Source organism: Euleptes europaea, chromosome 13 (genome assembly GCF_029931775.1).
Source record: "Euleptes europaea isolate rEulEur1 chromosome 13, rEulEur1.hap1, whole genome shotgun sequence".
NCBI lineage: Eukaryota > Metazoa > Chordata > Lepidosauria > Squamata > Sphaerodactylidae > Euleptes > Euleptes europaea.
Window position 1 is genome coordinate 45393066 of NC_079324.1, and position 25182 is coordinate 45418247.

General features: G+C 45.3%; 3 protein-coding genes across 3 annotated transcripts in view; 1 reads left to right on the forward strand and 2 right to left on the reverse strand.

Annotated features, from left to right (window-relative positions):
- Positions 1–9692, reverse strand: part of ZMAT5 (zinc finger matrin-type 5) — a 13031-nt gene extending 3339 nt beyond the window's left edge. The window contains exons 1-3 of the mRNA XM_056859619.1: positions 9566–9692; positions 9135–9197; positions 6716–6796 (exon numbers count right to left, since the gene is read on the reverse strand). Of these exons, the coding sequence (XP_056715597.1) occupies positions 6716–6796; positions 9135–9197; positions 9566–9692 (271 nt within the window). The remainder of the gene's footprint in view (positions 1–6715; positions 6797–9134; positions 9198–9565) is intronic.
- Positions 9693–11536: 1844 nt separating this feature from the next.
- On the forward strand, positions 11537–16289 carry LOC130486359 (cytochrome b-c1 complex subunit 9). The gene is made up of 2 exons (XM_056859620.1): positions 11537–11677; positions 16242–16289. Exons 1-2 carry the CDS (start codon positions 11537–11539, stop codon positions 16287–16289), a joined length of 189 nt encoding a protein of 62 aa, XP_056715598.1.
- Positions 16290–19763: 3474 nt separating this feature from the next.
- The window catches only part of ASCC2 (activating signal cointegrator 1 complex subunit 2), a 31389-nt gene continuing 25970 nt past the window's right edge, over positions 19764–25182 (reverse strand). Inside the window, exons 16-18 of the mRNA XM_056859597.1 lie at positions 23520–23622; positions 20903–20979; positions 19764–19948 (exon numbers count right to left, since the gene is read on the reverse strand). Coding sequence (XP_056715575.1) covers positions 19777–19948; positions 20903–20979; positions 23520–23622 — 352 coding nt within the window. The 3' untranslated portion in view covers positions 19764–19776. The remainder of the gene's footprint in view (positions 19949–20902; positions 20980–23519; positions 23623–25182) is intronic.

Sequence of the window (25182 nt, forward strand, 5' to 3'; positions counted from 1 at the left end):
TGAGACAGATATAGCCAAGAAACAAAGCCCTTAGGGAAACTATGGCCATTTATGCAGGGTCGATTTTGATGCTTGCTCAAAGCTGCTTTTTTAAATCCGCCCTTTAAAATGACTATTCTCGGTCCCGATGCGAGGAGAAATTTCACCCCCACACACACACTTGCCTGCTCCTTCGTTTGCACAGCCATTAGCAATGGTCGTTTGCATAGCTAAGCCAGGGATGTGATTTTTCATGGTTCCTTCAGTAAATGCTTCGATGCAGGGGCGGAGCAAATAAAAAAGGTCGCGTTAAAGGGGCTCTTAAGAAATGCGAAGCAGGTATGTGCTGGCTTCGCAGTGAGGGCTAGAATGATGGTTTGGCATGAAGAAATTTAAAAAAATGCGGGGGACTTCAGCCTGGAACACGCTGCTAATTACCAAGCATAAACAACCAATGGGTTCTGCAAATGCATGAACGAGGATTCTAAAGCATTACACACCAACAGCATGGTCCCTGAAAACAGCAAGTTTGGTAAAAGTGGCAACTCAAAACCAAGCATCAGAAAGAAGGGAGGAGAACAAAACCCATTAATATAAAACCCTGGGAGAACAGGTCTTACTTGACGCTGGAAGGATAACAAAGCACCAGGCAAGCATCTGAGGAAGCGGTCCAAAGCTGGGGAGCCACAACCAAAAAGGCCCTGCTCCAAGCTGTGACTCGCCTCACCTCTGAGAGGAGGAGGAGACTGCACAGGGCTTCAGAGGATGTTCTCAACAGAGGTGCAGGAAGTACAGGGAAAGATGGTATTTTTTCCTTACTGGACTCTTTACAGGGATTGCCACGGGAAGGGCAGAGACATGCTTGCCTGGCCCTGCCCACCATCAGCAGGGATCCATTCCTACACCAAGGGCCCCCACAATTTCCTACCATTCCCTCAACCCTTTCTATCAGCCACCTGCTCTAAAACAAGACACCGCATGTCACACTTTTAAGCGAAACGTTAAACATTTCCCAACAGGGTGTAAAATTAGCACCACCACTCCAGCAGAGTGAAGGATAATGCCAGTCTCATGATGGCAGCCAATTATTCTTCTCTTCTGTTGAATATTAATGATGGTGCCCGAAGCAAGACACACAATGAGCAGCCAGAGATGGATAATGTGTCATATGCCATTCAGCTGCTGTTCAAGAATCACACAATAAGGCAGTGGAAGGCAAAAAGAAGAGTTATTTTTTATACCCTGCTTTTCTTTACCTTTAAGGAATCTCAAAGCAGCTTACAATTGCCTTCCTTCTCCACACTCCACAACAGACACCTTGTGAGGTAGGTGGGGCTGAAAGAGTTCTGAGAGAACTGTGACTAGCCCAAGGTCACCCAGCAGGCTTCATGTGGAGGAGTGGGAAACCAACCCAGTTCACCAGATTAGAGTTCGCCACTCATGTGGTGGAGTGGGGAATCAAACCCGGTTCTCCAGATTAGAGTCCACCACTCTTAGCCACTACACCGTGTGGCAGGGTGTGTGTGTGTGTGTGTGTGTGTCAGACCTTCTGGGGTCTTGGGGGGGCCAGATTAACTGCTCTTTGTCTATCCTTCCATAACACCCTCTTTTGCAATACAACAGGGTTTGTTTTTGGTGGGCTTTGGATTTTTTATTTATTTTTTGCCATCAACAGAAACATGGGATGAAGTTTTCCTAGACTCTACCACTTCAAGCTATGAGTGGATTTGTGCACGGGAAGGGGGTGTTGCAGATTTCCACACACATGAAGGTGCCTTATACTGAATCAGATCATCAAGGTCAGTATTGTCTACTCAGACTGGCAGCAGAGGTCTTTCCCATCACCTACTTGCCTAGTCCCTTTAACTGGAGATGCCGGGGATTGAACCTGGGGCCTGCAGAGGCTCTTCCACTAGGGCTGTTGATTCGGTTCGGCCCGAACTGAAAATCAGCCGAATTTCCCCTGATTTGGTGGTTTTTAGTTCGGGAGGAACCGAACTCAAAACTGGCGGGCAACCGGCGGGGCCGAATTCAGCGAGTTCGGGAGTTCGCGAATAAATTCGGCAAATTCGGCCGTCAGTAAGCAGCATAACCGTCAGTAAGCAGCTTTCTCCTCCCCCGGCCAATCGGTGGCCAAGCTGGGTCTTCTTCTGGCCAATCAGTCAGGATTGAGTACTGGAGGAATCAGCTGATGTGCGGCCCGGCCAGGGAGAGAGAGAGAGAGAGAGCGAAATCTTCGTGTGTGTGTGTGGGGAGTGCTTGTGCACATTTGCTCCTTTCTGTGGCTGCAGGGGGTGTATTTTTTGGGGTACAGACACAAAACTTTCAGTGGAGCTTCAGATGAAGCTTCTTAAGATACCCCCCAAGTTTTGTAAACATTGGGTCAGGGGGTCCCGAGATATGGGCTCCCCCCCTTTTTCTTTCCATGGCTGCAGGGGGTGCATTTTTGGGGGTACAGACCCCAAACTTTTAGTGGAGCTTCAGATGAAGCTTCTTAAGATACCTCCCAAGTTTTGTAAACATTGGGTCAGGGGGTCTCGAGATATGGGCTCTCCCCCTTTTCCCTCCCCCCCTTTTTCCATTTATGTGGCTGCAGGGGGCGCTTTTTTGGGGATATAGCCCCCAAACTTTCAGCATAGCTTTACACAATTATTCTTAAGATACCACCCAAGTTTTGTAAAGATGGGTTCAGTGGGGGCAGAAATATCGCCTCCCCCCTTTTCTCTTTCCGTGGCTGCAGGGGGCGCATTTTTGGGGGTGCAGATCCCAAACTTTGAGCGGAGCTTCAGACCAGTGTTCTTAAGAGACCACCCAAGTTTTGTGAACATTGGGTCAGGGGGTCCCGAGATATGGGCTTTCCCCTTTCCCCAATTGGGATGAATGGATTAGCCGATCCTGTGTGCATCTTCTCCAGAGCAAAACGTCCCGTGCCTAATTGGAATCATCTTGGATTACAAGTCCTCCCCAGCCTTTCCTGATGGAACAGAAGACAGCCACAGTAAGACCCCTTTGGGGGCTTTAATCTATAATTTTTCTCCTGTGTATGTGTGTGTGTGTGTGGGGGAAAGCAGAGTCTCTGTGTGTGTGGGGAGGGAGCAGTTTCTGTGGGTGGGGGGGAAGCCAAAGGGGGCTTTCGTCGGTTCTGCCTGGGGTGTGTGTTCCCCCTCGAGTCTCTCGCTCCCTGGTTTGAGGGGGGAGGTTTCAGTTGTGTGTCTTCTGGTTTTTCCTGTTGCAAAGGTGTTGTTTTACAAGGTTGTGTTGCTTTGCAGTTGTTTTGCAAACTGTTGTCGGGGCTGGGAGCTTTGTGCGTGGGCGGCAAGCTCTGCTGAGAGATGCACATTAAGGGTGGGGGGGACCCCTTTCAGGGCCCATATCTCAGCCCCCCCTGACCCAATCTTTACAAAACTTGGGGAGTCTTTCAATAAACGTCCTTTGAAGCTCTGCTGAAAGTTTGGGACCTCTAACCCCAAAAATGCCCCCCCCAGAGCCGCGGAAAGGCGCGGTTGTGTTTTTAATGGCTTTATTCGCCCGAATTTTTTTTCCGAACTTTGAATTCCCGCCGAATTGAACGGATCCGAAGTGGGGGAGTTCGGACTTCGGCATATCCCGAATCTAAACGGGCCGAATTCGGCCGAATCCGAACTATACCGAATTTTTTTAAATTCAACAGCCCTATCTTCCACCACACCAAAGCCCCTCTCTGAAAAAACATTACCACCACCTTCCCTTCAAATATATGCATAACAAATAACCTGACAAAACACAAAAAACCTGACAAAATAAAGGGATCTCTGGTGGCTCACTTCCTACATGATGGGACGTTGTCCCCTTTTGGGACAACATTAAAATATGCTACCCTTGACCATCTATTACTTAAAGCAGTACAAATCCAGGGTCCGGTCTACACAAGCAGCACAATGAGAGGATAGGATGGACTGCAACATTTCAGACTGTAAGTAGTGGAAATTCACGTTTTGGAATGCTCCCCATATTTAAAAATTTTTTTCTGCAAACAGAAAACCAGCACAGCAGTCCAAGGACAGGACTAGAATTTTCCTCGCTGGTTAGTTTGGTTTTCTATTTGCAGGGATGCTTCCCAGTGGAGAAGGATTCAAAAGCGGCATATCCCATACATGTAAGTCACCACCTGATAAATATGCACGTGTGAAGCAGCCCATACCTTCTCAATGGTACCTACACTGCCAGCAGAGAAAGTACTATGATGCGCACCTGCTCTTAAGGAGTTACTTGGCCTTGCCTTTAAGGCAACCTTTGTGCATTATGTCTGCGATGGCCCCATTCACACATGCACATCACCAACAGGTGGCAAGCATACTCATGTGAACCAGCCCCAGGAGTCGAAGATACAAGCATGTTTTATTTTGAAAACATCCTCTATATCCCTAGACAGTCATCATCAGCATGGACAAAACACTTTGCCTCCTGCAGGACTTGAACAAGTTTCTACCTCAGCCTCAATTCCAAATCTCTAACGCTGGATTATTAATGGTGTACTTTCGCCAGCTGCAACAACATCTTAGCTTTTTCCTCTTTGGCTCCATCTGACTTCCAGGTTCTATCATTCTAGATCCAGAATACTCCTATGTCTTGGAGCTTAGCTCGTCTCAACTGAGTTTGCCAGGAGCAGCAAACAGGATTTCACCCCCACGTCTGCTGTGCTCTGCACCAGTTCAGGATTCTCTGCAGTGGAGTTTCTTTAATTAAAAAGGTTTCAATTTGTAGAATGAAAGGGGGAAGGTTTGCTGAGGTCTCCCAGAGGAACGGTTCCGCTTGCCTGCCCATTCAATCCCTTTGCTTTCATTCAACCCATTTAACCTCTGCCAATAATCAATAGCAGCATAATTGGTGAACAAACCTGACAGGAGCGGCCGGTCAAATCAACCTCCACCCTCCAGCTTCTTAGCAGAGTGCCTGCACTTCTTGACTGACACCGCTCATTAAAGCCTTTTAGAGTGTTTTTAAAGTGTTTATTTTGCAGCCGCCTAGCCTTTGGGTGGGAAGACAGCATGGCATAGCTCAATCTTGTCAGATCTCAGAAGCTAAGTAGGGTCGGTACTTGGAAGGGAGGCCACCAAGGAAGACTCTGCAGAGGAAGGCAGTGGTAAACCACTTGCCTCAAAAGCTTCTTGCTGGGGTCGCCATAAGTCGGCTGTGACTTTGCAGCACTTTATACACACACACAGCCTAGCCTTACCACATGGGCTGAAGCATTGCAGGAATACTTTGAAAGAAATTTTACCCACAGATGGGGCAATGATGACATCTAGAAGGAATCATGTGCGCTCATGTGTGCTTGCTCCCCTCTCTCTGGACGGTGGCAATGAAGGTGAGATTGGGGAGCCTGGGGCGATTGGGCCCTCCTTCTTCCCTTGATGTATGTGGTTCCTCCTCTTCTCAAGGAGGGATTGTGGCTCAATGGAAAAGCCTCTGCTTTGCACGGAGAAGTTCCAGGTTCAATCCCTGGTTTCTCCAGTTAAAAGGACCAGGCAGCAGGTGATTTATAAGACCTCTACCTGAAACCCAGGAGAGCCACTGCCGGTCTGAGTAGTCAATACTGACCTTGATCGACCAAGGGTCTGATTCAGAATAAGGCAGCTTCATGTGTGAATCACATGCTTTGCATGCCCAAGGTCTCAGCTCCAATCCCCAGGCTCTTCTGTAAAAAGGATCAGTGGCTGGGGAAAATCTCTGGCAGAGAGTATCAGAGGAGCATGCCTATTATATTAGGTGCTGTGGAACACAGGCAGGATGGTGCTGCTGCAGTCATCTTGTTTGTGGCTTTCTAGAGACACCTGGTTGGCCACTGTGTGAACAGACTGCTGGACTTGATGGGCCTTGGTCTGATCTTATGTTGTTCTTAAGAATCACTGTTAGTTCAACTCAATTTTGGCCCAGGCAGGCCTGGGTCAAAATAAGACTGAACTACCAATCACTAGATGCTTTTCTAGATGGACCCGTGATCAAACTCTACATATGAGGCAGCTTCATGTACGTCAGCAACTCATTTTATCATCAAAACAACTCTAGTTATTCCAGCAGCCTCACGGCTTGGATTTGAAACCAGGACATCTTGGCCCAAGTCTAGCAATCTAAACCTGTGATCTCCCCCCCCCTCCTATATTGGAGGCACAGAAACACCCCCAAACAATTTACTTTTGGTGCATGAAATAGTAAAAAAAAAATTACCCTCTCTCAGAAGAACTCGCTCTCTGGGTCCCTGTGCAAGTGTCTGTTCTGTGAAGGCCTCCCAATTTGAGAGGCAAATCCCATGTATCTGTACATGAATCACTGCAGCAGTCAAGACTCCTCTGTGGGTGGGTACTTGAAGCTCGCAGGAGCTTTTTAATTTTGTAATTAATTTCTCCCTCCCATGATGCGACTGGGGACCTGCCTGCTCTGTCAGTGAACACAGCCAACACGGTGCATTCTTTCTGGCTTGCTGCATCACTGGGCTTGACAGAAGCTACTAAGCTGGGTAGACCAGTGGTCCAACTGGAGATAGGGCAGCTTCAAAAATTAAATTAAAAAGCTTCAGGTGTTCAGATGAATTAGACTTAATACCGTAGACTGAACTAAGCCCCTGGACTTTCTACTACTGCGTCTGGATTTCACATGCTGCAAAATCTGACCTTGGAATTTTGAGGAAACAAATACTGGGAAATTGCATCAGCACTTCTGGTTCCTCTTTGCAGTCTACCCTTTGGCAACCACCTACCTTGCACCTGTGTGTTCAGTTTCTCCAAATCCACCTCAGTCATGTGAGAGAATCTGCAGTTGGAACCAAAATCACATTGGCCTACAAGAAAACCCAAAGAAGGGCATATGAAGTACAGGGCAGAAAACAGAGCAGGGAAGGAGCAAGAACTCCACTGTTAATGTGCAACCTGCCATCATGTGCACGAGGGCACAACAGCTCAGAGCAATGCAATAAGCACAAATTTGGTTAGCACCACAAAAGATATTGGCTGTTTTAAACAGCGAAAGTTTCTAGCCATTGTGGATAGAAAAACAAAAATGTAAAAACCACATGGTCAGTTTCTGTGGAACATAAAGAAACTAGAAGGGAGTGAGTGAGGCTTCTTAGTATAGGACTAAATCCCTCAGCCCCTCTATGCATGCTTCCCCACAATGTCCCAAGATCCTACACTTCTCTCCAAATTTACAAGAAGGAAGGAACAGAAAACTCCATATTTTGTTTGCAATACACACAATTTGTTTAGCACTAAAATAAGGCATGCAAGGTGAATGCATCTATGCAAGACTGATGCATTTGCAAATGTATTCTAGTTACAGCTTTCCAAGCAGATACGTAAACTAATCTCAGAATCTCTCACCTGGGCAGACTGTCATCATTGCAGAAGTGGAATGAATACACACACACACACATATATTCCCTATTAACGCACCATAACCAATGCAGCCTTTTAAAAATAACCATTCATATCTTTAACCTGCAGTTCCATTGAGAAAGGAGGACTATATGTGAATATAATATAGAATATAATAATAATAATCCTAACCAGAGCTACTTCTAAGTTCTAAGCTCATTGACTTCCACTGACTATGAAAGTGCAACAATTAGGAATGCACTAAAAAAATAATTCTGGTCAATTAATTAACTAAAGCTATGTGGAATAGGCCCTGACCTGGATGGCCCAGGCTAGCCTGATCTCATCAGATCTCAGAAGCTAAGCAGGGTCAGCCCTGGTTAGTACTTGGATGGGAGACCACCAAGGAATACCAGGGTTGCTGTGCAGAGGAAGGTACTTGCAAACCACCTCTGCTAGTCTCTTGCCATGAAAACCCCAAAAGGGGTCGCCATAACTCGGCTGCAACTTGACGGCACTTTACACACACATGTGGAATAGAGGAAGAGGCAACAGCTGTATTTTTTTTTATAAAAAAAATTTTTATTGTTTTTTCATACATTCAATACAATCAATTAACATTACCTTTCAATCTTTTCTAATTCTCAGTTAAGACTAACATATATATAACAATTATCTTCCCCTGCTTTGACTTCCCCTCTTCCTTCTTCTATCTCTAACTTACCTTCGTAATCCTCTTAGCAATTATTTTCTAATTCTTTATAAAAAAAATTTTTGTAAAACCTTCGTTATTAAAAAAGAAAGAAAAATAGAAACAAGAAAATTAACCTAGTCTAAGTTGTAGCCTTTAACATTTTGCACATTAAGTTCATTTTTGCAATAAACAATCCACGCCTCCCACTCCTTAACAAATTCATCAAGTCAATTTTGCCATTTCTGCTAGTTCAAACATTTTATGAATCCAATCAATTCTGTCCGGTATTTCAGACATTTTCCATTTAGCTGCGTATACCATTCTCGCAGCTGTGGTGGCATAGAGTAAAAAAGTCCGTTGTGTTATAATGTGGTCCGGTATAATGCTTAACAACATCATCTCTGAATGGGGCAACAGCTGTATTTCCAGGGGCTGCTCTATCCTTAAGAATGTAATCTGGCTGCGGGGGAGGGACTAAAAGTGTAGTTTGCTGCTCCAGCCAACCTTTTTGCAGGTGGTCCATCTCCATGCCCTGACCTGGATGGCATAGGCTAGCCTGATCTCGTCAGATCTCAGAAGCTAAGCAGGGTCAGCCCTGGTTAGTATTTGGATGGGAGACCACCACGGAATACCAGGGTTGCTGTGCAGAGGAAGGCACTGGCAAACCACCTCTGTTAGTCTCTTGCCATGAAAACCCCAGAAGGGGTCGCCATAAGTCAGCTGCGACTTGATGGCACTTTACACACACACACCATCTCCATATTAAAGACTGTGCCACCTAACAGTGAGAGTGTCACTGTTACAGGGCATGTAAGCTCAGGGGCAGCCCCAGATACAAACTACATATAAAATCTGAGAGAATGGATTTTAAAATTACAGTATGCAATACTTTTGACTTCAAGATAACGTATCTTCCTTACGAGTGAAACAGCAAGCATGCTTCTTACTACACCTTGGTAAACCTGGCAGGGACTGTATTAAACTGGCTTGGAGGCAAGACCTTATCTGCAGATATCAACTGGCCCTCTGGAGTTAATTTACTCCTCTGACTCAGCCAACTGTAGCGTGCAGCCCTAATGAAAACATGCATTCACCAGAAGAAAAGTGTGTACCTGTCTGCAGAAACTTCCGACAGGGCTTCTTACTTTGCTCCTCCTGCAGGATAGCTGCACCATCTGTGGAACACAGAAGGACCACATGAGAGGGAAAACCAGGCCCAGCATTTCTCCCTGTTACGTCCAGCTTTTGCCCATGTGCACCTTCTCCCACAGGAATCAAAGCTAGCAATAAGTCATCACTTCAGGAGGAACTTACAGGAGAATGCAATGCTTTGTCCCTTATCCATTTCTTATTACTAGATCCTACCTATTTGCTAAGTTACCTGTTCCATACATGAAAACAGGCAAAGCCCACCATCTTACAGCCAACAGCCAGACTCCAAAAGCCACCTAAGGTGCTTCTGTGTGTGCAACAGGGTTTCCCTCACTCTCTACCATATACATAGCCCTTTTCCTAGTTCCTGGGAAGAGAACTTGCCTCCTACCTCGAAATAAGTCGTACCAGACCTTTTTGGCCCTCAGGTGCTGCACCCCATTCAGGTGCTTCTTCCTGTTGTGGAGGTTGTCCTGAAAAGAGCGGTCACAGTAGTCGCAGAAGTAGCGCTTCCCCATGTGCACGCCACAAACTTTCTGAGGGAAGGTTAAGTACAATTTTATCTATGCAGTTCTCACACACCTCATTTCCCCCCCCCCCACTGTGCAGACCTTCATCAAGTTGCTTGTAACTTCCACAGGATAGGATCTTTCCTCCAAACCCTTTGGCAGAGATCATGCAGTCTCACTTATGTTCTTGCAAAGGCAGTCATAACAACTGCAACACTACGTACTCACTTGAGAGTAACCCCATAGAGTGCGGTGGAACTAATTTCCAAGTGCACAGGATAAAGAGGATTGTAGTACATGCTTCTACACCACTGTGTAGCACACTACATTGACCACAATCTATTATCTACTACATCTTTATCCCACCCCAACTTCCAGGAGATCAATATGGCATATACCTTCCTCCTCCATTCTATCCAATCAACAGCTCTGTGAGGCAGATTAAAATGGTAAATCCATTGGATCAAGAGGTAGCGAAAATGTTGCTAACAAATGCAAGGATGGTGTTAGCTGGTTAATGGGAAACAAAACGCACTCCAACTAAGATAGAATGGCTTAAAAAAAAAAAAAGGTACAGGATGTGGTGAAATTGATGAGGTTGACAGTGTTAAAGGGGGAGGGGGGTAAAAGGTTGGGAAGATTATTGAATCCCCACTACTGTGCTATGTCAAAAATGAAATTTATAACTAAGGGTTATTAGAAGCAGTGATTATTAAAATGTGTTCAGTTGTTATCTATGTAATTACAGATATATAGATATGTATAGATATATATACCCCTGACCTGGATGGTCCAAGCTAGCCTGATCTCGCCAGATATCAGAAGCTAAGCAGGGTCAGCCCTGGTTAGTATTTGGATGGGAGACCACCAAGGAAGACCAGGGTTGCTGTGCAGAGGAAGGCACCTCTGATAGTCTCTTGCCATGAAAACCCCAAAAGGGGTCGCCATAAGTCGGCTGTGACTTGACGGCACTTAACACACACACATAGCTATATATATAGATATATATAGTATTGATATGCTGTTATACCATTAAAAACAACACTCTGAGAGGTAAGTTAGGCTGAAAGACTGGCACAAAGTTTCCATGTGAATTTTATGGCAGTACAGGCATTTGAACCTAAGCCTCTCCAGTCCTCTAATCCCTACAGCAGCCCTCTGGCTCTTCAAAAAGAACCTGTTTCTGAGAAAAACATGCAAAGGATTGTGCACATACAAGCCGCATACTTTGTGCTCTTCCCATTTTGCCCATGTGACTAAGCACAAGCTACTCACCGTTGTACAGATGCTACATATGTACAGCGCCTGACACTTGGTAGAGAAACCTCGTGGCCTAGAGCAAAAACTAGACCTCACAACCACCTCTATAAGAATTGCACTCTGGGTTGCGTTTTCCCTCCGGTAGACCCCCCAGCAGCGAAAGCAGAGGAACACCAACGACCAAAGAATCAACTACGACTCCCAATCGCTTCGGTGCTCAAGCGTCACGTGCAAGAGAAGGCGTCGTGGAGCCTGATGGGAACCGGAGTCCGTTTCTAGGATCCACAGGCAAGTCAGCGGCCACATCGACAGAGGCAACACTGCAAATCCCATGATTCCGCGCGGGGAGGTCTTCGTGACACAGCTTCAGCGCTCAAGCGTCACGTGCCAGAGAAGGAGCCTGATGGGAACCGGAGTCCTTTTCTAGGATCCACAGCCAAGTCAGCGGCCACATCGACAGAGGCAATCCTGCCAATCCCATGATTCCGCGCGGGGAGTTCTTCGTGACACCGGGCGGAGGGGGGGGCGCCCTTGATCTATAAAAGAGGCGGGGCAGTAGTTGCGCGTGCGCTTTAGCGGGAGAGACGCTCAAGATGGCGCTGGGCAGGCAACTGTATCACTTGCTTTTTCGCCGCACCTCCACCTTTGCCCTCACGATCATCGTGGGCGCGGTGGTCTTCGAGCGGGTTTTCGACCAGGGCGCGGATGCTCTCTACGACCACATGAACAAGGGAGTAAGTAAAGGCCTGCGTGGGCAGGCCCAGGCTCCGTGCTAGCGTGGGATGAGGTCGGGGTTGGCTGAAGGTCAGGCGCCTTCCTGAAATGTGTGAGCCCCCCGCCTTGTGGCGCTTCCGGGTAGCGGAACCTAAGGTTGCCAGCCTCCAGGGGATGCCTGGAGAACTCCCGAAAGATCTCCAGACTATAGAGACAGTTTGGGGCGGGGCCATGGCTCAGTTGGTAGAGCCCCTGCTTGGCATGCAGAAGGTCCCAGGTTCAATCCCCGGCATCTCCAGTTAAAGCACTGGTTCCCAACCAGGGGTCCGTGGACCGCGAGAACTAAATTAAGGTCCGCGAAACAAAGTTATAAACCCATAATAAATTAATATTTTCAATTAAAAGTTCTCTATTATAAAAATATATATTCAAATATTATTCTAAGTTTAATGTTTCACTAACAGTTATGATTAAAGTTTGTTTTCAAATTCTCAGAATTGTTATTTTGAACCTTGGGGTCCCTGCACCGAACAAAAAAGTCCTAGGGGTCCCTGGTCAAAAAAAGATTGGGAACCACTGAGTTAAAGGGACTAGGCAAGTAGGTGATGTGAAAGACCCCTGCCTGAGATCCTGGAGAGCCGCTGCCGGTCTGAGTAGACAATACTGACTTGGATGGACCGAGGGTCTGATTCAGTATAAAGCAGCTTCATGTGTTCCCCTAGAGTAGGGCTTCTTAAACTTTTTCCACTCGCGACCCCTTTCCGCCTGAGAATTTTTGACTCGACCCCAGGTATATAAAACAGGTATACAACTCAAACGTTTACTGATAATAAATCATAAAGAAATTTATTTTAAAACAATTCTTTGGTATGCATATAATTTTACCTTTTGTGTGTGTTAAGTGCCGTCAAGTCGCTTCCGACTCATGGCGACCCTATGAATGAAAGTCCTCCAAAATGTCCTATCTTTGACAGCCTTGCTCTGATCTTGCAAATTGAAGGCTGTGGCTTCCTTTATTGGGTCAATCCATCTCTTGTTGGGTCTTCCTCTTTCCCTGCTGCCCTCCACTTTTCCTAGCATGTAAAATTTTACCTTTTACCGTTGCCAAATTTTTTGTGACCCCATAGTTTACGAAGCTTTGCCCTAGAGAATATGGCTACTTTGAAGGGTGGACTGTATGGCATTACACCCCACTGAGGTTCCCCACCAACTGCCTTCCCCCGGCTCCACCTCAAATCTCCAGGCATTTCCCAACCTGGAGTTAGCAACCTTAGTGGAACTTCTCTTTAGCTCGTGAAGCCTTTCCCTTTTGTTGTGTGCTTTCAGCTTTCATCGAAGGAAGGAGAAAGTTCTCTTAAAAGTACAAGTGTGCTGCGTTCTAGCGTGGTCTAGGCTTACTCAAAAATAAACACTTTGGCAGGGGGGTTAATCAAGTAAATACTCTTTTTTAAAATAGATTTTTATTCAAGATTTTACAAACAAAAATCTTCCATTCACATACATCCTTTTACATGCAAAATAAATCGTCTTTCAGGGAGTTCATTTTCAGATAATTGCAAAAATCTTAGAAATCATTGATTTAATCTAAATTCAGGTTAAATCCATTAGCTATAAACCCACTACTTTCCAAGCTATCTTCCCTTACAATGCTAAAACTTAATGCTCAAATAAATCAAGTAAATAATCTTGTAGCCTTGTACTCGGATCTCTGCTTCTCTGTAATTAGCATATAGAAGGGTGTAAGTTTGACAGATGAAAACAGGGACATGCTTGTAATGGCCTGCTTTTCATACCAATAATTACCACTTGACTCCCCCCACCTGGATTATATATTGCTGAAGGCTGTATTCCATCCGTTATATTTGTGTCCATTGTAATAGTCTGCCCTCTGTTTTAAAAGCCAGGGTGGCGATTCTCCTCTTTTATATATAGCTGTACTTCATGTAATTAATTCCAGATAGTTATTTAATAGTTCTTCATCTTCTGTAACTGGTAACGTGGGTTAAGATCTGTTTTATCCCTAGATGTGCATTAAAGGTTTGCTATTCTCTAACCACCCCCATTGTAAGCATAGCAGGGTGGCTAGAGGGGGTTAATGTCAGATGGCCTTGATTGAAACATGGGTCTCTTCACTACTAGTATAAAATAATTTACCTGTATAATAAAACTGTATGCCCTGAGCCTTCTTACTTTTGTTTATTGTACAGTACTGAGAGTTGATAAGAGCCCTGCCGGATCAGACCAGCATCCTGTTTCACACAGCAGCCAACCAGTTGCCCTGAAGGGCAACAAACAGGGCACAGAGCCTTGTGTTGCTTCCTAATACTGCCTCTGAATATGCAGATTCCCTTTACGATGGCGAGTAGCCATGGGTGGACCTATCCTCCATGAATCTGTCAAGCCCCCTTTTAAAGCCATCTAGGTTTGTGGCAAACACTACCGTCACTGGCAGTAAATTCCACCATTTAGTTGCTTGTTGGGTGAAGTGTTTCCTTTTATCTGTCACCTGTTCTTGCAACCCCCCACTAAGACATATCTATACCATGTACTTTAATTGGTTTAATAATTGTTATTCCTTGCAAGGGAACCCTTGATGATATCTATCTTTTGTTTTAGGGTACAGTTGTGCCTAGGAATCTTGAATAGAGAACATTTTTCCTAACTACAACTTTCAGAATTCTTTGGGGAAAATCATAACAATTATATTACAAGTAAAACTATAAATGCATACATACAAAGGCTGCATCATAGGACCCTCTGAAAGAGCTACCAGAATAAGACCCTCTGAAAAAGCTACCAGGATCTAAAAGAGTATTGTGTTGTCCCCTGTCATATTCAGTAGCTATCTGTGATCCTGTGCTTCACTGCCATTGTTGTGGAGGGGCTGTGGCTCAGTGGTAGAGCATCTGCTTGGCATGCAGAAGGTCCCAGGTTCAATCCTTGGCATCTCCAGTTAAAGGGACTGGGCAAGTAGCTGATGTGAAAGACCTCTGACTGAGACCCTGAAGAGCCACTGTCGGTCTTGAGTAGACAATACTGACTTTGATGGACCAAGGGTCTGATTCAGTATAAGGCAGCTTTATGTGTTCACATGAGGTAGTAGCAGTATACTATTCTCTTACATTCTAGGGATTTTATTATGTTTTGTGATGTGATGGTAAATTGTCAAGTCAGCAGTGCTGAAAGACTTGGCAGTGATGTCAATGTCGTCACTTACGAGGAAGAGTAGCAAGAGGCCTGTACCTATAGTCCATACAACAGTCAGTAAGACTATTGCCATCTTTAGGTACATGTGGTAATGTAGTCTTTAGACTCTTGCTGTTATTTGAAGATCAGATCAAGGCAGGAATCTATGCATCCTTTATGTAAGTATCACTAGGTGGTTTTCCTTGCCACAGGCCGTACTGTTTAGAGCAGTGAGGGACAACAGCACTGATTTTGAAAAAAGGCTAGAGTCCAGGAAGAGCCAGGCGATTAGTAGTTCACCACCACAAAAATGTTCCTGTTAGTTGTAAAAGGACTACTACTTACAGTAGACCAGGGATGGGGAACCTCAGGCCCGGGGGCCGCATATGGCCCCCGAGGACATTTTTTGTGGCCCTCGGAGCTCCAAGGCCCCTCCACGGAGGCGCTGCATAGGGGGGCCCTCCCTGAGGATGTTCCTGGGGCCACGGCTTGCAGGGGTGCTGCAGCACCCTTTGGACCTCCTCTCGCCAACTGACGGCTGTTGGTCAGTGAGAGGAGGGAGAGGGACGCTTCCTCCAAGGTTGCCCCCTATAGCCGCAGTGTGCAGGAATGCCGGGGCACACTGTAAGCCCCTCTTGCTGCCTGTCCGCTGTTGAGCAGTGAGACGGGGTGGGGAAGAGGCCCACGGCTCCCGGCAGCAGAGCATGTGCGCAGGAGCCGATTGGGCTTCAGGGGGCCTTTTGTGGACTCTGGGGCGGGGAGGGCATGGAGCCTGGGGCCAGGTCACATGGGGCCGGCGGGTGGGTGGGTAAGGCTTTTCTCTCTCCCTCTCTTTCTGTCTCTTTGTCTGTCTCCATCCTTTTCTTTCTCCCCCTCTTTCCATTTCTTTCTCCCTCTCTCCCTTTTCCTCTTTGTTTTCCTCCCTTCCTCCCTTGCTGATCAACCACAGGCTGCGCCTACCTGGCGCCTCATTTGCTCGGGCCCACCGCTGGCTGCCCTCCCACCTGGGAGGGGGGAGGACCGGGGGAGCCCTCCAGACCTTCTCTGTGTGGCCTCCCCTGGGGTTGCCAACCTCCAGGTGGTGGCCGGAGACCTGGCAATCCTAGCCTCTCTCCTCCCCCCCACTGGAAGATCTACACTTGGTATGGCCCCTGAATGATGTTATAAATGTGCAAATAGCCCTTGGCAGTAAAAAGGTTCCCCACCCCTGCAGTAGACCCTTCTCATCTTTGATGGAAACAGTCCTTATCTGATTTTTAGCTGTATTACTGTTCACTGCAAAAAATATTCCAGCAATCCCAGGAGCACAAACTGATGGTCACTGCCAGGCTGTAATATGTTCAGAAGCAGACATCCTTGCAGCTCTTTAGAGAATACTGTTGTCTCTTTGCTCTGCAGAAGCTGTGGAAGCACATCAAGCATAAATACGAGACTGGTGAAGAGTAAAGCTCGGAGATGCTGGACTCCCTGTGGAACCTTCTGGGATCCCTTCAGTACAAACCCTTCTTCCTGATCACCAGCTGTTCAGAAGGCGCGTGTCCATCCATCTGAGACAGAGTGCATCTCTCAAGAGTGACAAAGCTACCTGGACTTGGGCTTGTTGTGCTGAAATGTAGCCTAATAAAATGCATTCTCAGATGTGTACATCTTGTACTTCAGACTTTCACATGACTCTTCTCTGAGTAGCTCCTGTTCTTGGGTGAAGTTGAGGCCAGACTGGACATGGCAAGGAAATTAGAGTGTATTTATTTATACGCATGTCCCTCCGTTAATGTCTGAAGTGGAGTATGTATTTAGTTCCTAAGAAACTGAGCACATAGGGGAAGGGAGCAAAACTCTGCCTTTGCATTCAACATCTTTCTTCCAGCCAGGCTGCAATACCGAAAGTGGGTTGGGGCAGGGCTTAGCATCCTTTGCCTGTTTTTTTAATCATGGTTTTACAAAAGATATTGCCACCTCCTGTGCTCGGTGGGAATGCATGCATTGATACATGGCCAAGGGGGAAAAGGCTGACTTATATTGAAGAACAAAATCCATGTAATAGCTTTAATTAGGACCAGCCAAATCTATACAACACTATGCAAGCTTCATTAAATGATTGTGTTCGTTTTGGGATTTTTGCATGGACCAATATGGACGTACAACCTTTCCTTCCATTATTTCTTGCCCATTATTCCTTCCAAAATAACAGTGTGTACTAATTTGTTGCTAAAACCATTCTGATTTATAACTACTCTTCATACATATCAAGATAGATTGGCGCTGGGATTGTACTCATTTAAATCCACTGATTTCAGGAAGCTTTGATTAGAATAACTTGCACGGGACTGCAGCCTAAGGGTACAATCCTAAAACACACTTCCTAGGGAATAAGTCCCAGTGAACTTGCAGGGGTTTACTTTTGAATGCACATGCTTAAGATTGCACTTTTAAATACCATATTTTGGAAAAAAATGTGTGGCTATGATAACTTTGGAGAAGTGCTGGTTGAAATCAACAGCAGAAGGTGGTGGTGCTTTTCTGCTTTAGTCTGCCCCGTCTTTGTCAAGTCTCTTTATTTTTGTGAGGTGAGCGGAGGTGGCAGACCAGTCCCTTGAGAAGCAAAGGCTGGTGGTTGTTGCTGGACAGATCAGAAATAAGTTGCACACTGCTGCATGACACCTGTGATGGCTTGCTAGTCCCTGGCCCCTAGTATCAAGCTATTGTGTACATAAATAGTACATAAACTATTGTGCTGTAGTGACAGCTGAAGTTCTTCCTTAACAGAAGGAAAACAGTTTTTCCTAAGAGGTACCTATGATTAAGTCACGATAACAGTGTAAAAAACATCAACATTCAAACTTCTGCTTTTATCAACTGGTGGCAGTTCATTCTCAAGAGCCAACCATTGCATAGTCAAAATATTTATGCTAAATCTCAAATGAACTTTGTAAAAGATTTCAACACTTGGTACTAGGGAGTTAAGTTTGAGTAAGCTATGGTGGGGAAGAAGAATAGGAGAGAAAAGGCTACAAGTTAAAGTGCAGAAACAGTGTTGAAATGTAAAAGTATAGTCGAAAGTCAGTCCTTTCCTGGTCATTTGGAGGAACTTCTCTAAAACTGTCTTTGGGTCAGAATACAGAGATGCAGTTTGTCCTACTGACAGTCTTTACAGAATGGGGTAAAGTGTTCAATTCTGCACACTTGTTTGCAGGGTGTAACAACTTTACAAAGCAGTGGAGTTCAGCTGCAATCACTGTAGGTACTGCTGGACTTCTCCCTTGGGTTTTTAAGACTATCAAATATTACCATACTTTTTCTAACCATAAAGGCTAGATGGTTGCTTTGAAGCAAATGAAACCGACCTGATTTCATGATACACTAGCAGATAGGATGAAAACCAAACACCGAATCTATGTTTGAATTGTAATATGCGAATAGCACAGAAGTAGATAATGTTAAGAAACACAGGTAATATTCATCCCCAGATACTTTCTTATTTTCTACCATCTGCTCACTGCAGAAGCACTTGGTTTTAGAACATCTCTGCTTAATGAATACTGACAACCTAAAGCCATTATGTGGGGGTTTACCTGCTTGGCAAGATTCGCCATTTACCTTCCCCTTGGCTGACTTCCATCTTGCTGAGAATGCCATTGAGTCAGCTTTCAAGTGTCAGCTGTGTCTCCCTGCAGAGCTGGTATACATCACTGAACTCGCTCAACATCTGACATTATGCTGTAGTTTATAGATTACATTAGGTAGGGTTCACTGATGAAGAAATTCAGTTGTCACACTTTAAAAATAAGATTCAGTGAAGGACTTGGGTATGTAATCAGAATCTTAATACTTTTACTATAGGCAGTTAAATTGATGGCGTTTGTGTGGGGGTACTCTACCACACGACATCTTGCCCGGTGGCTTTCATGAACTAGGTTATTCTTTACTGATTATTTTCTTGTATCACCCTACTTGAGCAAGTAAACCTACTTCGTGTCATAAAGAGAAGTTGACTGGTGCCCTAGCCACCACTGCAGGCAGAGACTTGCTGCAGAGTTGCCTACTGAAGAAATTAAATTGCTACTGTTCAAAAGTTTGTCTCTTAGGAGCTGGTTTAACAGTGGCTAAGAGAGCCAGCATGGTATAGTGGTTAAGGTGTCAGACTAGGATCTGGGAAACCCAGATTTGACTCCTCACTCTGCCATGGAAACTTGCTGGATAACCTTAGGCCAGTCACACGCACTCAACCTGGACCCTGGCAAGTATTTGGATGCGAGACCTTCAAGGTATATTGGGGTGTGATGCAGAGACAGGCAATGGCAAATCACATTTGAACATCTCTTGCCATGAAAACCTTACAGGGTTGCCATAACTCAGCTGTGACCTGATGACAAAAAAGCAAAAAACATGTTATGCACACAGCGGATGAACTTGTGGCATTCACTCTTACAAAATAGTATAACAGCCACTAGCTTACACTTCTTTAAAGGAGAGTTTGGGCTATGCTACAATCTGCCTGCCAACACAGGTACAGTGGCCAAATGGAACCCCCAGACCTCTCAATAACAGATGAAGGCAAAACAATAGGGGCTGCCCGTTGTCTTCATGCTCTGCTTGTGTGGCTCCCTAGATAGAGGCATCCTGCTTTTGGTTGCTGGAAACAATGCGGGACTGAATGGAATTTGGCGAGATGGAGAAAGGCACTTAAGTTATCTGTAAAAAAAGAGAATTTATAGGACAGCTGAAAGAACAGCAAGTTTCCTTGAGTGGGAATAAAAGTATTTTGTGCCATCACTATAAATATCACAACACACAGCTGTTGCAGTCCACCTGTGTAATGAGATCAAATGTGTTACATAGACTTGGCAGGAACCCCTTCATAGGGGATGAGTGCTAAATTTGGGGGTATGATGACTTCCATGATGTCAACCATATGGCCCCCTTCTATCAGTCTTCAGGATGGGATCATGCCTTTATTACGCTTTCTGTCCGCCATGGCTCGCCGGTTATGGTTAGCCCTGGTCCCTTTGCTGGCTTCTTTCTTCCTCCGCTCTTGTACTGTCTCTCGACTCTGGCCATGTCCTTTGGCGCCACCAGCAACAGCTGTTGAGTTGTCTGGCTTATGCCTGCAGCAGACGGAAAGAAAAACCTTTGTCACAAATTCTGCACCAGGTAGCTGGAAGACTCAACAAATGTTTCTAGTTCCGTTTTACTGCAAGAGAGATTTAGGCCAATTCAGATGTCTCTAACAGAAGCCAAAACAGTGGCAAAACACAGTCATGAGGAAAGCAAAGTCAAGTGAGCATATTGTTAAAGACCTTGGAACAGCAAACAAAAATACATTTATGTATTTATCTTATTCATAGCTCCCCTTTCTCACTGAGACAGGCAGATTACAGAGTACGGAGAGAGAGAAATCAGATGAACAATGCAACCACAAAAGGAGGTAGCGGGCACATTAAATGAAAAAGATGTCAAACAGATTACTGAAGACAGAGAGAGAGACATTTCAAAAAAGTGGAATGAATGCTTTGCAATGGGGTGTTCACTGCAGAAATGTCCATGCCTGTACTACTGTTTTCAGGGAAGACATTTCATAAATGACTAGAAGAAGAGTTGGTTTTTATATGCTGGCTTTCTCTACCACTTAAGGGAGAATCAAACTGGCTTACAATCACCTTCCCTTCCCCTCCCCACAACAGACACCCGGTGAGGTAGGTGGGGCTGAGAGTGACTTGACCAAGGTCACCCAGCTGGCTTCATGTGGAGGAGCGGGGAAACAAATCCAGTTCACCAGATTAGCGTCCACCACTCATGTGGAGGAGTAGGGAATCAAACCCGGTTCTCCAGATCAGAGGAGAAACATGCCTGGGCTCCATGGGGCAAGAGCAGCAGCACTGTACTAAATGCCACAATATACATGATCAGACAGAGGTGGCAAGAAGGTAACTAGCCAACTACAGACATCAAGGCCCACGGCTTTTATTTCTCAAAGAAGCAGGTTCTTTGGAGCCATCACCAACACCAAGTGGTGCTGTTCCCTCCTGGCTGTCATCCCACAGAGCAGGGGTATGTCTTACCCTTTCTTTGCGAGGAAGGTCATCCGCCTGGCTTCAGCTCTCTCCCTCAGCACTGCTGGGTCCTGCACGAAGTGGTCCTGCCACAGAATAGAAAGAACATTCTGTTCCTTGAGATTTTGACCGGGGTGGGGGGAAGTTTTCAATAAAGTTGTCCTGCTCATGAATACTACAGGTGATACAGTTTATGAGAGGAAAACAGAAACAGCATGTTCAAACTGGCTCCCAGAGGTCTATCATGAAGATAAAATGTGCTGAGGATGTACTGGAATCTATTACTGCAGCTGGACAGAGTTCTAACTGACCACAAAATTACCAGTTCCACCGTATGGTTTGTCTGCACTCCAACACAGCACTTGACACACTTGCTACTTTGCACTGGCAGGTGGGGACTTTCCATATTTTATTCAAAATGGGCTCTAGTTGTATGTTTTTGGGCAATCACGTCCAACAACGCTGACCAGTGTCAGACCACTGGTCCATTTATCCCAGCTTTCTCCACTCTGCCAGACAGCTGCTCTCCAAACATTCCGGTAAGGATCTTTTCCAGCCCTGCTACCTGCAAATGACCCAGAGATCTTCAACATGCAAAGCAAACCATGCCCTCAGCTAGGAAAATTAACCCGAAACAATATTTCAGTGCTTCTCTCCACCCCACCCCAACAAGACAATATTTCTTTCCTTCAACCAACCTGCTAGGGAAGGAAGTTGGTGGATAATTTCCTAACTGTGCAAAAGATGTTGAGTGAAACGTTTGGAAAAGTGACAGCAAGCCAAGAATAGATAAATGGCTTTCAAAAAGCTTGGAAGGTTATTATTATGAGCAAATTCACTACCATAATCAAATTCAGACAGGGGAAAAAAATAAAGTTGTGCTGTAGTTTATGGAGCTTTGGGAAAAAAAGTTTATACATTATTGGAATATAAATAAACAAGGAGGACTCACATTCACAGCAATTTCCAGTGATAAATGGAATGTACCTTCGGTGTGCATACAGCTGTTAAGACAGTTAATAGCATGTTGCCTGTGCTTGTATACATACATTTATTAACGTATAAAGAAAGCACTGCTAGTTTCAGCACTGCCGTGACAACCTTTAAAATAAGGCAGCCTTAATGCAGAGCAGCCCCACTGTCAACAGGTTCCTGACCCATACTGCATTCAGACATGAACATCTCATTTCAATCTCATTTCAATGAAGGAGTGTCAGTTTGGTGTTAATACAATGATTATCAAGGAATTCCTTTACTTTCAGCCTTGTAAAGTACCTGTGTGTCTCAGCGTCAGAGAGATCAAAGGAACTCTGTTGACCTTTGTCATCCCATGGAAAACACCATTTGTCTTTTTCCCTGCTTTCTTGCTCAAAGGAACTTGAACACAGCCTTAGGATCAAGGGCACCAGTGTATATCTATGCACTCTGATATTCAGCACACAGAATATCAATGAAAGAAGGCCTGGAATATCTTTTTCTTCCCCACCTCCTTTTTTATTTTGTTACATCCAGCCTGAGGAAGATTTCTGCTGAACTCGAAAGCCTGCACACTGTTTTGTGTCCTCGTAGCTGGTCCTAATAAAAGGTACTACATGGATTTTGTTCTTATTTTTTTATATTAGCTTAGTGACATGCCTGTGTTGGGCAAATAGGATGGGGTTGGAAAAGATAGATTCAAGCTGCAGACCCGCTGCCTCATACCATGATAGTATAACATTTCCAGCATTCATGGTAGCAGAGGCCTTGTTCTGCAAGAGGAAACCTGCTCTTGATAACTTGTTGAACTAGCGATCAGAGAGTGGGCCTCGGGAATCTATCAAGAGGTAGCATGTCTCAGAAACAGTTATGTTGAAACTGGTCCTTGTGAGAAGTTGCTCTTAGCCCATGAGCTAAACCTGTCCTGTATGTCTGAGGAGGGACTGTGGCTCAGTGGTAGAGCATCTGCTTGGCATACAGAAGATCCCAGGTTCAATCCCCGGCATCTCCAGTTAAAGGGACTAGGCAAGTAGGTGATGTGAAAGACCTCTGCCTGAGACCCTGGAGAGCCGCTGCTGGTCTAAGCAGGCAATACTGACTTTGATGGACCAAGGGTTTGATTCAGTATAAGGCAGCTTCATGTGTTTTTTATGTGTCTGGCAATGCCTCACTGCCTGCTGCCCCAACAGGTACTAGCCAGCTGCCTATTGAGCATGAAGGCAGAGGATTCCACAATGCTGCAATTCAGAATAGCTGTCTTGGTCCAGTGCCACCAGACCGCACATCACTGTTTAGCTAATGAGGGCACAGACCTGGTTGCAAAGGCAAGAGGGGCTGCAGTGGCCCTGTGGAAGAAGGCAGAGGACTGTGGATGCCTTCAGCTTAGGCTGGAGCTAGGAGGAGAAGGAAATGGCAGAGAGCAAGCTGCTCTTGGGCAACCTCTGCTGACCTCCATACCAGGTCAGCAGTAGTTCAAAAGGATTACGGGAAGGCACCGCGGTGCAAGCCTTCCCCATCCCGTGGTTCATCCTCTGTGTTAAGAGCAGTGCAGTCAAAACCACTGTTGCTCGTACTCTGCCGGGTCACATCAAAGACAGAAACGCAAGCGGTTATTCCATGATCTCTCCCACCCCCTTGCAAATCAAGTCACCTTCGTAGCTTCCTTTGCATTTGTTTCCACCTCTTCTTCCTCTTCCTCTTCCTCCTCCTCTTCCTGCTCTTTTGATCTCAGGACCTGAGGAATGGTAAATGGTCTACAGGGAAGGGGTGGGAGTGTTAGGAGAAAGAATACAGGGAGAAATTTCAAGGTCTTAAAAGTGAAAAATCCACAGTGACAACTTCCATAAAGTTTAGCCCTGCCCAAGGACATGCAAGGAACTCCTCCAGTTCTTACCACTGGGAGAGGGGCATGTGATCAGCCCTTCTATAAAAGACATCAAGTTGGCAGTAAACTCAGTTTTGTCTGCTTTGTTGAGGCTAGCAAGAAGAGGGAAGCACGCTTGTGGGGACATGCCTCCACATTTTATCAGGGTTTCATTTTACTTTACATTTAATATTTTTGTGCATATCATAAGCTGCCTTGGGGGCCTTGTAAAAGGCTGAATTGCAGGTTTTTAAATACAACCCAATTTCAAAAAACCTTTCCTCTCCATATAACTGAAATGACATATTATCAAATGTAAATTTGATATCTGATCAGTGGGATGGGAAAAAATACATTACATAATTAACAGCTCCTGTGGTCCCAAAGTTTCCACCAACGGAGGAGGCTTCCTACAGCACTTCTGTGTGAGTCACTTCTCTGGCCTTGTTTCCTTCCACTATCCTTTTAATGGAAGCAGATTATTCTGGGGCATTTCTGTGCTGGGTGCTACCGGTGCATTCCACCAGCAGACACACAACAGAAAGACCCACTCTCAGAGGAGTCCATCCCTCGCATCTCTGCCCAGGCCTTCCAATTCTAGTCCAACACCCTGTCCCAACAGTACTCAGTCTGTGGCTTGCAGAGAGCCTAATTTGTAATTTTCAGAAACTAAAACGGCCACATGACTACTGGACAACATCAAATTAAACATACACATATAGTAATGTAAGATGCAACTATTAAATACACATGATTTTCCAGGCCCTTTACTTCTTGTGTGTAACATGGGGCCTGCAGCTCACCCATCCTCCAGTCCCTCTGGTGGTGGATGTTTCCAGAAAAATGGGCCTTGTTGCTGACAGGTGGTTTCCACCTTGAATTTGAAGTGGGTGCCACATTAGAGAACGGGGCTCAGAAGAGCCATATGTCAAAAGGCCACCTGTGGCTCCTAAGCCACTGAGTATCACTGCCCTATCCATAGGACCAGACTGACTAAAAATACCTAGACACCTAAATACATAACAATACCAAGTCATTGTCAGCTTGTTCTGCAAATGGCTTCCTGGTTAACACATTCCTGACATTGCTGTTATGTTAACCAAACAACCATACAACACACTTTGAATGAAGGTACAGGGATTGGACCCAGGAACGGGAAAACTCTACAGACCCAACTATAATTGAAGGACATTGTTATATGTTTGCTTAGTACAATTTTAATGGTAAGCCACTTCAGGTCCCACTTTGTAAGAGAAACGTGGAGTAAAAGCATTTTAAAATAAAATTAAAATAAACCCATCTTTAAAATAAACCTGTCTTTAATATCAGCCCGCCATAATACAGAATAAAGCTGACTTGTTCCAGGCATGACTGTAGTTCAGCAACATAAGAGGCAGCTACAGCCTCCATCAACAAAAATCACCTGCTTGACATTAATCTAGAGGTTGAT

Excerpts from the sequence above, each read along its gene's own strand:
- LOC130486359 (XM_056859620.1), top strand. The coding sequence starts at position 11,537 with ATGGCGCTGGGCAGGCAACTGTATCACTTGCTTTTTCGCCGCACCTCC. Across the intron at positions 11,678-16,241 it reads ACGACCACATGAACAAGGGA|AAGCTGTGGAAGCACATCAA; the intron begins GTAAGTAAAGGC and ends TTTGCTCTGCAG.